The 14,784-nt window shown below is 38.0% G+C and overlaps 1 protein-coding gene across 46 annotated transcripts in view; it reads left to right on the top strand.

Moving 5' to 3' along the window:
• The window catches only part of rims1 (regulating synaptic membrane exocytosis 1), a 333,818-nt gene that overhangs the window by 112,834 nt on the left and 206,200 nt on the right, over window positions 1–14,784 (top strand). For 44 of the 46 annotated variants that reach the window (XM_062981928.1, XM_062981731.1, XM_062981747.1 and 41 more), the window contains exon 2: window positions 10,859–11,072. In XM_062981928.1, coding sequence (XP_062837998.1) covers window positions 10,859–11,072 — 214 coding nt within the window. Of the gene's footprint in view, window positions 1–10,858; window positions 11,073–14,784 lie in introns of those variants that run through there. The other 2 variants (XM_062981722.1, XM_016996638.2) reach the window with 2 other exon arrangements.

The following is a 14,784-nucleotide window of genomic DNA, read 5'->3' as shown; positions in this document are numbered from 1 at the left end:
CAAAATGAATGTATATAACCTGGGCAAAATCACTTTGAATAATGCCAACCAGTTAACCTTCAATTTCTCTGATTCTCTCCTAAACACAAAGTAGATGTATTTACCTTATTTTTGCATATGACCTTCCTTTTCTCTTAGAGGGTAAGTAAATACAGAGTGCACAGCAGCAATGAGAGAGAGACGGAGAGAGAGGAAGAGGGAGAGAGAAAGAAAAGAAAAGAGACATGAAACTATATCAGCATAAATTAACAGAAAAAAGTCAAATAAAATGAATATGATATATCATAAACAAATTCAATGAATAACTGAAAAATAAATGTATGTTGCATGTTCAAAGATAGGTTTGTGTCTATGGAAGTGTTCATTTATTTTATACTGGAATTCAAATGCAAAATGAAATGTGCGCAGCATTGTATCTGAACAACTATTAATCTTATCTGTCTACCTACCCACCTACCTACCTACCTACCTACCTATCTGTTCATTTCCACATGCATCCATATTAAATATTTATGCACTGACCTCTATCACAGGATCTCATGGGAGCAGATGGATACAATCAATTTAAAACAATTGAAGTGCAAAACAGCAAAAGAACAATTTAAACAGTCTAAAAAAATACTAAACAGATAAAACATTAAAAATAACAGTTGAAACAGTTTAAAATCTGTACTTATTTAGGCATAACCACTAGATGCCAAAGGCTTTGGTAAAAAGCTGTGTTTTTAGCCTAGTGCCAGAAAGAAGCAGTATTGTGCCAATAAGGCCTCCAAGTAGAGAGCAATTGATTACACAGTTTATTACTCCTCCTGCAGGAATGCAGAAGAGGGCCCATTCCTCAGTTCTTGGTTAATTGTATATGGAAGATGCACTTCAAGTGTCAAGGCCATGAACCATTTAGGACATTAAATGTCATCACAGATACCATAAGTTCAAATCAAAAGCCTATTGGCAGACAGTGCAATTCCTTTAAAATTAGTGTTACAGTAGAGTCTCACTTATCCAACATAAACGGGCCAGCAGAACGTTGGATACGGCTGGTGGGAACGGGAGACAAGGCCTTCTCGGTGGTGGCTCCTCGGCGGTGGAACACCCTCCCCAGTAACATATGGCAGATACCAACTCTCCTAGGCTTCAGGAAAGCCTTAAATACATGGTTGTGCACGCAAGCTTTTAATGAATGAGAACATGGACTTTACATGACCTGTACCAAAACTTATGTTGAGGATTCTGGATGAATGGATTTTAATCTTGGATATGTTTAAAATTTTATATAATGTGATTTTATTTTGTAATGGTATCCGCTTTTATATGAATTGTTGTTTTGTACACTGTTTTTAGGCATTGTCAGGACCCAGGCTGCAGAGCACCAATAACCTTGCACAGAGGCCAGTCTCTATCTAATATCTTTATTAAGGAAATATATAAAATCAATAAAAACAAGTGAAGAATATAGTTCAGAAGCAGACCTTTCAGATGAGGTCAAATATAGTCCAGAAATGTATTGTCCAATATAAGATATTAGAGTTCAAAGTTTTAATCCACTTGACCGAAACACACACTTTGCCAAGCAATAGTGTGGGGAAATGACAGAGTCTTTAAAGTCCAATGAAGCTTGACAACAAGGCTGGAATAAACTTGATTCTCAACTAGATCCTTGACTGGAGGCAAGACGAACATGAAGCATGAAACATAGTCCGTGGTAAAACGTGAGACAAGGCAAGGCTTGAAGCTTGATCCGGGAAGCAAGGAACTGGGATTATGAAGTCCACACACGATCTCTCTCCTCAAGCTGATCAATTGACTCCGCAAAGTTTCCCTCGCGCCAAACACTTATATAGGGTCTCATTTTCGCGCCAACAGAACTCTTTCCCAAGAGAACGAGAAGCGAAACTCAACTCTGTCCAGATGCATGACTCCTTAGAATTTCCCAAGGGAAGCAGACCTAATCAGCCATTTGTTTGGCAGCGATTCTCAGGCTCCTGCGATTAGCCTGCCTGACTCCCCTATCTTTGGTATAATTGTCCCTCCGGGAATACGGGGGGGAGTTCTGCCCAAGGCCTGTTTGGCTGGATTCTTGAGGGCAAACGTCAACATCCTCCAGGTGAAGAGGCTCCGGCTCTTGCTGAACCGGCAAAATCCCATGTTTTCCTCTTCATCTGCCACAATTGTACTAGGAACAGGACTACAAGGCCCATGAGTCATCACAGGCATTGAATTTTTGCCTATTTATTGTAAGCCGCCTTGAGTCCCCCTGGGGAGAAAGGCGGGGTAAAAATGATGCAAATAAATAAATAAACAATACATGCCATGCTAACTACTGCTATCTCTTCATTTTCTTCCACTTCAATTGTCCAGTTGTGTTGCATAATTGCAATTTATTCTGCAACTTTATATTTATTTTGGAAGATGTGAAGGATGGGAATGAAACAAATGGGCTACATTTGTTGTTTATCATGTAGTGAATTTGTTCTGTTCATCTGGGTGACAACATACATTTGTAATTAGTTGGATGAAAATAGTATATAACTTTCAGTATTTCACAGATGAAAATTGAGACCAAGTGACATCAGAGTATGGCCAAGATGCCATAGATTGTTCATGAGGAAGAATAGTGGGGATATGGTTGACACTGAAAGATTGTTCCATATGTCTTTCTCCATATTATTATGTTTATAGGGAGGAGACCTTTACCATTGGTAACATTCAGTAAATATATTTGACTGGTCCTCTTTACAGAGATAACTCTCCCATCACACTGGCAAGACTGAGGGCCTTGTGGAAATATAAACACAAGAGAGAGCAAGAAAGGTTAATTCCTTCTCTGTGCTAGTTCCGTTTTCTTTGGAGACAACTTGTTCTGTCCTTTTCTTTTATGCACAAAACAGTTCCAGCTTCCTAATCACGTTATAATAGTTCTCTTAAGCATTTAACATCTATTCTGTGTTGGTATTTTCCCTGGTGCTTCTTTGTCTAAATGATTTTCTTTCCTCAACTCCTACCACCCCCATTTCCCACTTCATGTTGGAACACATACATTAAAAAATATCAGCAGGTAGGGATTTTCTATTAACAGAGAAAATGTGTGTGGGTAGCACTTGGCCATTGCCTCACCAATAAAACACCAAGCCTGAGCTCTGCCCTCAAGCAGAGGAAGAACCATCAAGAAAAAGTCCTGATCCTGTTGATGTGTCTAGTGGCACTGGGAAAAGAAGAGTGGCGTGGTGTGCGCTATGCATGCAGTGCAACTGAACACAAGTCCTACTCAGGCTGAGGAGACTCTTGGGTCAGTATGTTCATCCACTTCCCAGTTCAATGGCAGATGCTGTGCTGGAAAACATGACATCCTCAAACCATTCTAAGAGCTGTATTGCAAGAAACCATTATTCTACAGTAGTTGCATGATCACCAATAAATACTGACGTGAACATCCCCATTGTTGCACATCTCTCCATACTTACAGCTGTGCCAATCTGCCGATCTGTGGTCCCACAAGAATACATCTTCACACCCTCATAGCCCTACCTTTCCACCTTTCTATTGCTCCATATTTATTTAGTTTTTTAAAAAGTGAATTTTCAGTTCCAGCAATTGTTAATTTTTTCAAAGCCAAATAGCACTGAACCAAATAGAGATTCCTAAAAAGAACATATTAATCATATATGTGAATAAAAATAAGATCTGCAAAAGTAGAAGGCTGATTTTATATCAGTGTTTTGCCCCTCTCCCACCTTATGCAAGTTGCTGCTGTATTGGATTATTTTAATATATTATGTTATCTGACTCAGATATTGGAAGCAATGAGCTAGAAGCCGCATTACTACATTTCAAAAATAACATCACAAGTGATAGCTGCACCAGATTTGGGAAACGTGTCATTCTCTTACATACTCTTAAGAGTTATTTTTTCAGAAAGGGAAAATACATTATCACATTATCTACTGAGGTTTTTTTCCCAGCATCCCTCACAGATTTCAACATTTATGGTTGATCAAGCCCCATGACAAACAGTTTGAATGAGCAGTGGAATATTTTCTAATATTTTCAAGACATATTAGTTAGTTAAATCATTGGATGCAGAACCTATGAATATGGAGGATCAGTTGTAATAGAAATGCAATAGTGAATATCTGGTGCATTTTTTTCATTTTAAGAACTTGTGATCTGACCAGGAACATGTTACCTCCAAAACAGAGGTGAGGAAATCCCTAGCTCAAACCATGAGCTATTTACATAGGAAATTATCTTTAAAAATAACTTCCCATTTTATGTCTGGCAGACACTTTTCAGATTTTCAGACTAGAGTCCTTTTCAGTCCTACCTGGAGATATTACGGGTTTCAGTGCAAGGATTATGCCCTGTCCAATCTCTCCTTTTATGAAGGAGTCTCTGACAAGGGCCAAGCAAAGAAGTATAATTGGGTTTATTTATCAAGCAGGTACTTTTGGGAGCACAGGAAATCAACCAAAGTAGCGTTACATTTTTCTCAAGGATAGTGAATGTGAGATAATTTCATGCTGCATGTGAAAATGTCTTCAGCAGGTGAAGTGATAAAAGCATTAAAGAGTCCTGAAGTTTATGATTCATAATAAAAGGCTTTACAACCCATCTTGGACTCCAAGCCACTTCTTATTACCTTGCAACTGTTTGAAGTGCTAATGGCTTATTATTTATGCCCATGTTCATATAAACCAAGCATCTTCCGTCCCCAGTCAAGCATTAGCTTTTAAATTGAGCTGAATGCATTTATGAAGAATATTGTCTGCTTTATTTCAATGATTTCAATAATAAGTATATTGGTCTGTTGGGGTCAGGAACTGCTTGGATCCTTTGAAGAATCAGAATTGGTTGATAAAGTAGAGCAGATCATTCTGTATTCATTGGTTGAAGAGACACTATGGATATTTTTACAGTCAGTGCTTGATTGCAGCAGTTGGACTGGATTGTCATTGTTATGATAACACGTAAGATAATCTATATGCAGATGGTCCAAGCTAGGTTCCATCTCTAGCATTTCCATTTAAAAGGGTCAGATAATGGAAATAACATCTATTGGAGCCCTGGAAGGTTGTTGTGAGTGAGAATTCATAATAATGGGATATCAACTGTTCTGATTTGTCAGGGAAACTCCTGATGGTGATTTATCCTCTGCCATTCCACTTTTTCAGCAGTTTTTTAACTGACCCACTTTCTTCCCGCATTCCCCCTGTATCCTCAGCTTACTTCCATTGGTATAAACTGAGTTCAAATTGAATTAACTCAACAAAGGGTGGAAGAAAGGAAAGGAAAGACTCTTGCCTTTCCCAGTTGATTCACTCTGGCCTTCTTGACCACACTCTGATGGCCACACATATCTTTCCATCTTGGAAAATGTTTAGGGTATGTGCTGCCATTTGTCAGATGCTTCTCCCCAGATATGTGATGCAATTCTTTCTGATGGCTCAGGGATGGAAGATGTATCCAGTAGAGCAGTCCTATTTAAAAATGGTTGTCTGTGGGCCAATATGGGTCCTGACCTATTGTCTCTTAGGCACCATCTATACTGCCATATAATCCAGTTTCAGAATGCAGATTACCTGCATTGAACTGGATTATACAGCAATGTAAACTCATATAATCCAGTTCAATGTGGTTCAGTCTGCATTATATGAGTCTACACTATTATAATACAGGTCAAACTGGATTATATGGCAGTGTAGATGAGGCCTTAGTCCCTTGTATTTCCTATTTTTGTCTATGTCTGTGAAAGCTGGACAGTGAAGAAAGCTGATAGATAAAGAAATCTACACATTTGAAATCTGGTCCATTTCAAAAAGACAAATAAATGGATCCTAGAATAAATCAAGCCCGAACCTTTCCTAGAAAACAAGAGGAATAAACTGAGATTGCCGTACTGTGGCTATATGACTCACTAGAAAAGACAATGATTCTTGGCCAGGTAAATGTCAGCAGGCAAACATGAAGACCATATTACAAATAGATTCAGTTAAGGAAGCCAGGGTCCTGAGTTTGCAAGGGCTCAGCAGGTCCATGGCTCTTTGACATCTTTCATTCATATAGTCAACATAAATCAGAGTCAACTAGACTGACAGTTAACAATAAGGAGGCAGACAATAATATCATTCAGGGTCTCATTAACCACTGGCAGAGGAGAGGATTGCCAGTTCTCCACATCAGATAGCTTGAAATATATTGCATCAACATTTGCTTAAGCAACAGTCCACTTTTGAGTGACGGCAGATGCCCAATCTACACTACCATATAATGTATTATTAGATGATTGTTGCAGACTGATACAATAGCAGCAAGAGAACAGAAAAGCCTTGTCTTGGTTTAGAAAGAAAACACTAGAATTATTAGGCCAACTGTACTGATTTAAAGTTAATTATAAATTAAGACAATGCTATCTCTTTCCTATCTCTCTTTAACATCTTGTGACATTCCCTGCTCTCTGGTTCCAGCTTTCTCCTTGTACTATTCTATTTGTCAACTCTTTAGTCTCTTTGGTAACTCCTATTGGCAGCATGGTGTTGTAGTCTGAACATTTGACTACAGCTCTGGAGGCTAACAATGAATTCTCCATTCAGCCATGGAAATTCACTGGATGGCCATGGGCAAGTCACATTCTCTAAATCTCAGGAAAAGGCAAAGGCCCTTGCTAATAAGACTGTCATAGGTTTGTCTTAGGGTTGACATAACTTGGAAATGACTTGAAGGCACACAACAACAAAAGAAACAGACATTTGTTTAGATCCCACTTCTAGTCTGTTTTTGGAACGGAGCCCCATACTGGCCGTCACACGACATCATGTGACTTCCGGTGGAGGCCCTGCCCCGAACTGAAGTGAAAGCATCCTTGGATGCTTCCCTCACAACACAGGATGTGTTGTGCTCACAACATTGGAGTCAGCACGGATCCTCCCCAGAAGGGCACCACTTCCCACATGTGATGTGATGGGGGAAGCGCCACCAAGAGGGAGCTGCAAGCAGGGTGACAAATTCACTCAGCTGATGCTCTCAACAAAGCCAGGCGAAGTAGGACACTTCGCCTGTCCTTTGTCATAAGGTCATTAGATACCATCTTACATAGATTTGGTTTCTCAGTTGTTTCTTCTCATATACAATTGGTGCACCCCCTTGGGTGCTTGTCACCATGAAACAGGACAGTGCGGAATGGACATAGTCTAACAGATACTAAAGTGATGTTTCCAAAGACCCTGAAGATTGATAAAAGTTCTTGTTAGATATCTCAAACAATCTGTTCAAATATTTTAAGTGTGTTGAGAAATGGTTGACTCTCTTTGCTTTTTAAACCAAATTCTGATCTTTATGCAAGTGAAATACACACACACACCCTGACTGAACCTAGAATTGGATATTTCTTAGATGTGCATAACTAGACGTAATGGTAAATGTGAGCTGTCTTTAGGCAGGGGGAGGAGGAGGAGGAGGGACACAGGGATGGAGTGTTTACAAGGGTTCAATATCTTTGATAGATGAAAGCATCATAATAAAACAGAATTGCTATAATAATTCCTTCTGACTTGGTCAGAGAAAAGCCTCCTGGTTGAGTAGCTGCCTGTGATCATTATGGGAAGAATAGTGGGATGCTCCCATGGTTAGCTTCCTTTATTTTAGCTGTCAGAAATCACTGACTCATAATCAGTCCTTGTACCACTTGAGCTATCAGGAGTTTTGAAGTGCCTTTATCCTTCAACAGGTATTTTCTTTTTCAGCTTTTTGTGAGCATCAAAATGCTAGGTTAGGCTATTGCTGCTCTTTAAAAAAAAATACCCCCCCCCCCCCCCCAGTTTAAAATCTATTCACTTTGGATGTAAGACTGTTTACATCCTACGTCGAAGAATCCCGTGTATCTCTTTTCAAAAATTCATATAATGTGTAATCTGGGTTATGCGCTTACAGAATTGAATTGGGTTCCTGAGTTGTTAGAGGGAAACATATCTATGCCATATTGGGTTGCAAGCACGTATGGGCCCACAATTAGCTCCATTTTCTAGCTGTTTTGGAAGGTATCAACACTTAGTGGCTTTCACTCATATGGCTATGTTTGAATCAAACTGCTTTAAACCTGGCATTTGCTACAATCCAAAGCACACCTGGAAGTGTGGGTACTTGTTTCAGAGTGCTGTACGGTTATCTTTATATCAATGCAATCATTCCTCCATGTTTGCAGTTTCAACCCTTGAGGACCTGAATATTCACAGATTTGAATAACATGCCCTCTCTGGGAATCTCTAGGTACTTCAATGCAACTTTGTGGTCAACTTCTACATAGAGTCATGCTGAAGGGCTTAGAGATCTCTAGAGAGAACATATGTTTTTCAGATTATCTGGCATGATTATATGGTCAACATTTGCTGGAAGTTTACCATGATAATGTCAGAGTAATTTGAAGCGCAGCAGTAGATGGAGTCAGTAGGACGCAGAACGAAGAGACATCAGAGACTATGGTAAACTATATACAAAATTTTACTGTACAAGACAAACAGACTTGCAGACAATAGACACAGGACTTAACATCCAGGCAGACAGAACAGAACTGAACTGATGTAACCAGTAATGCATACACACTTGTGTCTGGACACTCCCCAGCTCCAGCAACACATCAAGGTCATCACAGCTTCTCAGTAATTAACTCTTTACAGACTATGTTACACTCTGGATGATGCAATCAATATGCAATACAAACCAAGACACAAATTGCATTTAAACACGATCAATACACAAATCCCACATTAACAGATATTGCACTGGGGAAACTAAAGATTCCTGGACAGTATTATCTCAGGTAAATAAATAGCTTTTTCCATCCCATGCTTTCCCACTTTCATGGGGGTCCTGTGCCCCAAACCCCTGCAAAAATTAGGCCTTCCTGCATATTATAAATAAGCTTTTCAAGAAGGGGGATGAAATGGGGATACACACACATGGTGTCTTCTGTTTATCCATGCAAAACAAGCAGAGGACTATTTCTTAAGGCACATTTGTGGTTTGCTTGTTAAGATACAGGCTTGACGGTGATGAACAGGTTATCTGAATAATTCATTGTGAGCAGAGGCTGAAATTTTGCACACTCCTGCTCAACCCACTTTCAGTTGCATTTAGGGCAGCATGCACAATTTGCAGTGGCTGTAGGCTCCCAGCTGAGCAGACACATGAATAGAGGTTTATATTATCTTTATTTCATATCCTGTAGGTAGGAAATGCAAATTTCTACCAACATAACTTTCACACTGTTAATGAAGAAGGATTTGCAACATAAGATCAAACTATTAAAGATGTCTACCTCCAAAAGGGGGTTCTTAAAATTGAACAAGCAATGGCTGGCTATGTGAAATATCAATCTCTGGTGCCATCTTCTGGATAACTATTGTAATATAAATATCAGATCGTATCCCTGGAAATACTTCTTAGTATAAGATTTATGTTGGAATGGATACAATAAAAGCTTCAAATAAGTGGCTGAATTGCTTTATTCTCAGCCCCATCAAAATAATGAATAGAAGAATGAATTGAAATAGATACTACTAGTAAATATTCTCCAGAGTTTAAAAATCTGAACCAAATTCCCAGATCAAATAAAATCTGTCATTGGATTTCATTGTTTTAAAATCTATTCTTACTTTACAGCAACCAACTGTAGTTTTTTACCACATTAAAAAGCACTGGTCCTGGAGAAAGCTTTGATGGTACAATTAGATTATGAGAATCAGGGCCAGCCCTACCATTAGACATCACTTTGCACAGGCAGAAAATGGTTAACTACAGCAGGCTCTTAGTATCCACAAGTTGTGGATATTAAATTATGTGGAGTCCTATTATATAAAATGACATAGTAAAATGGTGTCCCTTTTATAAAATGACAAAGTCAAGGTTGCTTTCGGGATAATATTTCAGTAATATTTTCAATCTGTGAATGGTTCAATATGTGAATGCAGAATCCATGGCTATAGACATGGAGGTTGTGGTGGTCTACTTTTATATCTGTCTTCCCACTGGTTTGACTGATTTGGCTGGCTAAGTGGGTCTCTCCTTCCTTCCTCACCACTCCATGTGCTTCTCTCCTCAAACGGCCTGCTGTATAGAATAGGACAACCATCCCAGTTTGCAGAAGTGTCCTGTATAGTCAATGTTCGGGGACCCAAATTGATTATTTTTATATGACCTATGGACAAGTTAAGGGCCACTCAACTGAGAAAGGAAAGAACCACTAGCCACTACTGCCATTTTTTACACTCAGGCATTCAAAATGGCCTTTTGCCAGTCTAATCAGAGAAGGGATGGTTTCTTTTTTGATAAGAGTTAAGGTACAGTACTTATATTGATCCATTGATAAGTCAACCCAAATATTTTGCGTTGATTTTTTGACTAAAATTTCTAGACTTATACACTACTTTTACATAACTATTTTTAGTGGAGGGTATACTAGAGCTATACTAAAGACAATAAGGAATCCAGCCATTTCTTTTAATTTTTTAGGGTGTAGAAAAACTGGATATTTGTTTAAAGTGTATATGAGAGGGAGGACAGATGTCTAAGTTAGTGATTCCAACAAGATCTTTTGAAGCTCTTCTCAAATACATGTGTGCCCTCTTGCTCCTTTTTTTTTTTTTAAGTTTCCTGACTGGTAGTTGACTGCATATCAACTGACTTGCTTGGCAGATCATGCAAGCAAGTCCTATTCATGAATTGTAATTGACTTTTTAAAGACTACAAAGGACACTTGGATTATATCTAGGATATTTTAAAGATACATAAAGTATGAACTCAAGCCGTTCATTTAATAAGCGAGTTTGCCTTGGTGCCTCTGCTATAAAAAGTTTTGCTTTCCTTACAGAAGATTGCACCAACAATTTGAAAGTTACAAAGAGCAAGTGCGGAAAATAGGTGAGGAATCCCGCCGTTCACAAGGAGACCACAAGGATGATGCCCCAACGTGTGGAATCTGTCACAAAACTAAGTTTGCGGATGGTTGCGGCCATTTATGCTCTTACTGCCGGACAAAGTTTTGTGCCAGATGTGGAGGACGTGTTTCTCTACGATCAAACAATGTAAGTTAAAAAAAAATCATGCAAACAAAGCATTATTCATGCCATGTCTACAGTATGCTTCCTGTGCAGATGTTTGCTACTGTGCTTTTCTGTCTCCACAGATGCCCCTCAGCAGCATGCATTATATAATTTTATCCAGTCTTTATGTTTATGACATGCCTGTCAACTATCTCTATCTGACAGGGAAAGTCACAGGTATTTGTTCATCTGTTGTCCCAGTTTTTCTCTCTTTTTGTCGTTTGCCTATTCCATTGATTCAAATTTAGTTCAAGGTATGAAAGCAGTTTGCACTTAGCTAACTCAGCTGAAGGAAGGATCAAAATCTTGTCTTTCCCGGTTCAGCCAAAAGCAGCCTTTCTTAGTTAGTGTGTTCTTTTTCATGAATATTGTTTGGCATCTTGATCACACTCTTATGTTGCCTGTCTCTGTCTGCATCTGAGAAATGTTGAGAAGTTCTTCGAATTCCTCATTCCATGTTTTGTGTATTTATATCCACACATATTCCTATGAAATCAGTCTCTTGTAAATAAAATGCAAATGGAGGGACTTCGAACAATAATTTTACACTATTCTTTTTTTGTGGTCCAGGATTTCTGTATTAAGATTAAAGCTATGTTTATTCTGGTTTAGAGGAACCTGGGAGTGTATTATATCCTTTCTACAATAGCAAATTAATCATTGACAAATAGGCAAAAAATGCAAATATGCATTGTCTCTACCTTTACACATTCAGGCCTAAGTACAATTTTCAGCCTAATGAAAATAGACTCATTTTATCAGTGGAACACAGATGACTGCTGACTTAATTGTGGGTTTACTCTAGTTGAGACTGAGACTAACATCTGGATTTAGTCAGAAACCACCTGTTCTGTCTGCTCATTCTACCCTCACCACCTGAAGATAATACAATTTAATGCAATGAAAATCCATATTTTTCATTTCTGATAAATATCAAGGGTGTGTGTGCAAGGAGGGAAAATTTGTCCATTCAGTATTGGTGATTTTCTGCTAGCTGTAGCTAAAGACCTTTAGGGAAAGACTCTGCCAATGAACTCAATGACAGACCCAGTTTTTTAGACTCAAAATGCGCCAATTGTATATTTATATGTATATTTTTATGAATGTTTATTGTATTTAATTTTAATTGATTGAATGTTCTTTATTATTTTTATATATGTGCTTTTATTGTAAGCTACCCCGAGTCCCCTATTGGGTGAGAAGGGTGGGATACAACTACTGTAATAAACAAACAAACAAACAAATAAATAAAATAAGTATGCATTTTTTTCATAGCATTAATTTTTTCCTTGTAGATGGTGCCAGTAAAACTAGCAATTACAAATAGTAATGACAATTTGTTCTAGTATTTTTAACCATTAATTCTCAGTATAAAGAGACTGTTATTTGTACTACTTTAAAGTTGACTGAAGTCCTTTCATTTGATGTATGTCCACATAATCACTTCTGCCCAATAAATATTGGATCACAGTGTTTTACATACCACTGGATTTTTGTGGGCATAGAGTGCCTTCATGGAGTATGTATGTGCATTTTTGTTCATAGGTTTGTCATGCAGTCATCTGGGTCCCATTAACATTATTCTTGGGGATGAATGTTTTAAAATCTTAAATAAAATGTTTAGTATAGGAGATCAGAAACCTTTGATCTTCTAGGTGACCAATGGCAAAGGATTGTCAAAACTTTCTTCCCATGCCAAGCAAAACCAGGGCTTTTTATTAGGCCTTTATGACCTAACTGGCTTATTTCAAAATATGCATATACAAATATGACCTGTTAAGAGTTATTACTATGCTTTTAGTATATTTAATTTTTAATGTTTTAAATGAGAAATTGCTTTTACTACTTAAATAGTTTTTATTTGTTTGCCACCCTGGTATCCTGTGCCACAGGAAAGGATATACATATTTTAGTGAAATGAATAAATAGAATGAAATTGACTAAAATGTTTGAAACTTATTTATTATATTTTACACCAGTAATCTATATCACCACAAAATAATATATATTCAAAAATATATGAGAGGGAAGGAAAAAAATGAAAAGAAAAAAAAAGGATTATTCCACCAACACATATGTAATGCATAATCTCTCAAAAGTTGGTAAAAGCCATCGAAACAGCTTAATTACATCATTAGAATTTGTCTTTTTTCAATATCTATGCATTTTTCCAGCCTTCACAATGTCTAGGATACCAGTACATTAATTTGTCCATTTGGGTCAACTCAGCAAGTGAAACAATCCATTCTTCCATCATTGGCACTTCAGTCTGTTTCCAAATTTGAGCAACGCATAGTCTTGGTGGTGTTGTCATTATTATCCAAATCTTTAACAATAATGCTCAGCGGAAATATTTCTAGTAACATTACAAGGTCTAGTTTTAATTTTTGTAATTAACAAATGCATCTTAGACCAGTAATTTTTCACCTTATTGCAAGTTCACCAGGTTTGAAAAAGAAATTATCTTTATCTTGTCATTACTGCTTTTTGGGGGCACCAGCACTCTTCAACAGAGAAGACTAAAGACCTTTCAAAATTATACTGTAGTTCTCATAGTCAACTCATAGTAGTTAAAGTGATGTCAAACTACATTAATTCTATAGTGTAGGTGCACCTCATGTGATACAATCTACCCTATTAAGTCATCACAGGTTGAAAGAATTATCTGTGTCCACTTAATGTTATTTTCTAAAGATTTGGTCTTCCAGTTGTTTTAGACCTATGTTCATACCCAGCCCAACTGATTTGAGATTGGGGAGTTCAAATTGCGAAGAGGGATTTGGGGAGTTAAGTCATCTGGTAGACCACTGGTTGAGAACCACTGCTTCTAACGCAGCAATGGCCAACTTCATCAACGTATGAGGACAAATTCTTCCAAGTCAAGTTTCTTAAGGGCCAGAGACCCCAGAAAGGGCATCAGAGTATTGTCAGCTAGCTGTCAGAGGAAAGTGAGGATCCAAGCTTTTTAAAAAAAATCCACATAATCCTCCTGACACAAAATGGATTCTCTAATAGACATCATCGTAAAAAAGTGCAGGAAGGATATCTAGAGGTAGGAGGCCTGAGTCTCTCTCCATTTTTAAAAAAATCTACTTCAATGTGAGTTTTGGGCCTGATTTGAAATACACCCAATTGCTGGCCAATATAAAACGAAGGCAAATGGTTCAGGCTAATGTACGAGGTTGAATGAAAAGTAATGCCTCAACTTTCGTTACTTGGGTTTGGATGGGAATATTTTAATAAACCAAACACAGAAATAATCCTTAGAATGTGCTCTTTAACTACCACTATTCACATAATCACCAGACAATTGGATACATTTCTGCCAATGATGAACAAGTTTTCTGAAGCCGTCACGGAAGAGGTCAACACTCTGTTTCTGCAACCATTGTCTCACAGTACCCATCGTGCACAGATCTTCCGATAGCCAAGCAAAGCAATAATGTGACCCACACATTCTTGTGAAATTCCGATTATGATTGAAATTTCTCTCTGAGTGATACAACGATCATCCTGAATCAATCTGTCAACCTTTTCTTGTGAAACTCAGTGGTTGCTATCACAGGACGTCCAACTCTTTGTTTGTCACGCAAGTCAGATGTTCCCAACTCAACATCTTTAAACTTACTTGCCCAATGACGCACAGTACTCACATCAACACAATCACCATAAACAGCTTGCATTCTCTGATGAA

The sequence above is a fragment of the Anolis carolinensis genome, chromosome 1 (assembly GCF_035594765.1).
Source record: "Anolis carolinensis isolate JA03-04 chromosome 1, rAnoCar3.1.pri, whole genome shotgun sequence".
NCBI classification, from domain to species: domain Eukaryota; kingdom Metazoa; phylum Chordata; class Lepidosauria; order Squamata; family Dactyloidae; genus Anolis; species Anolis carolinensis.
The sequence above is the reverse complement of the archived record's forward strand: the minus strand, read 5'-3'. Positions and strand labels throughout refer to the sequence as shown.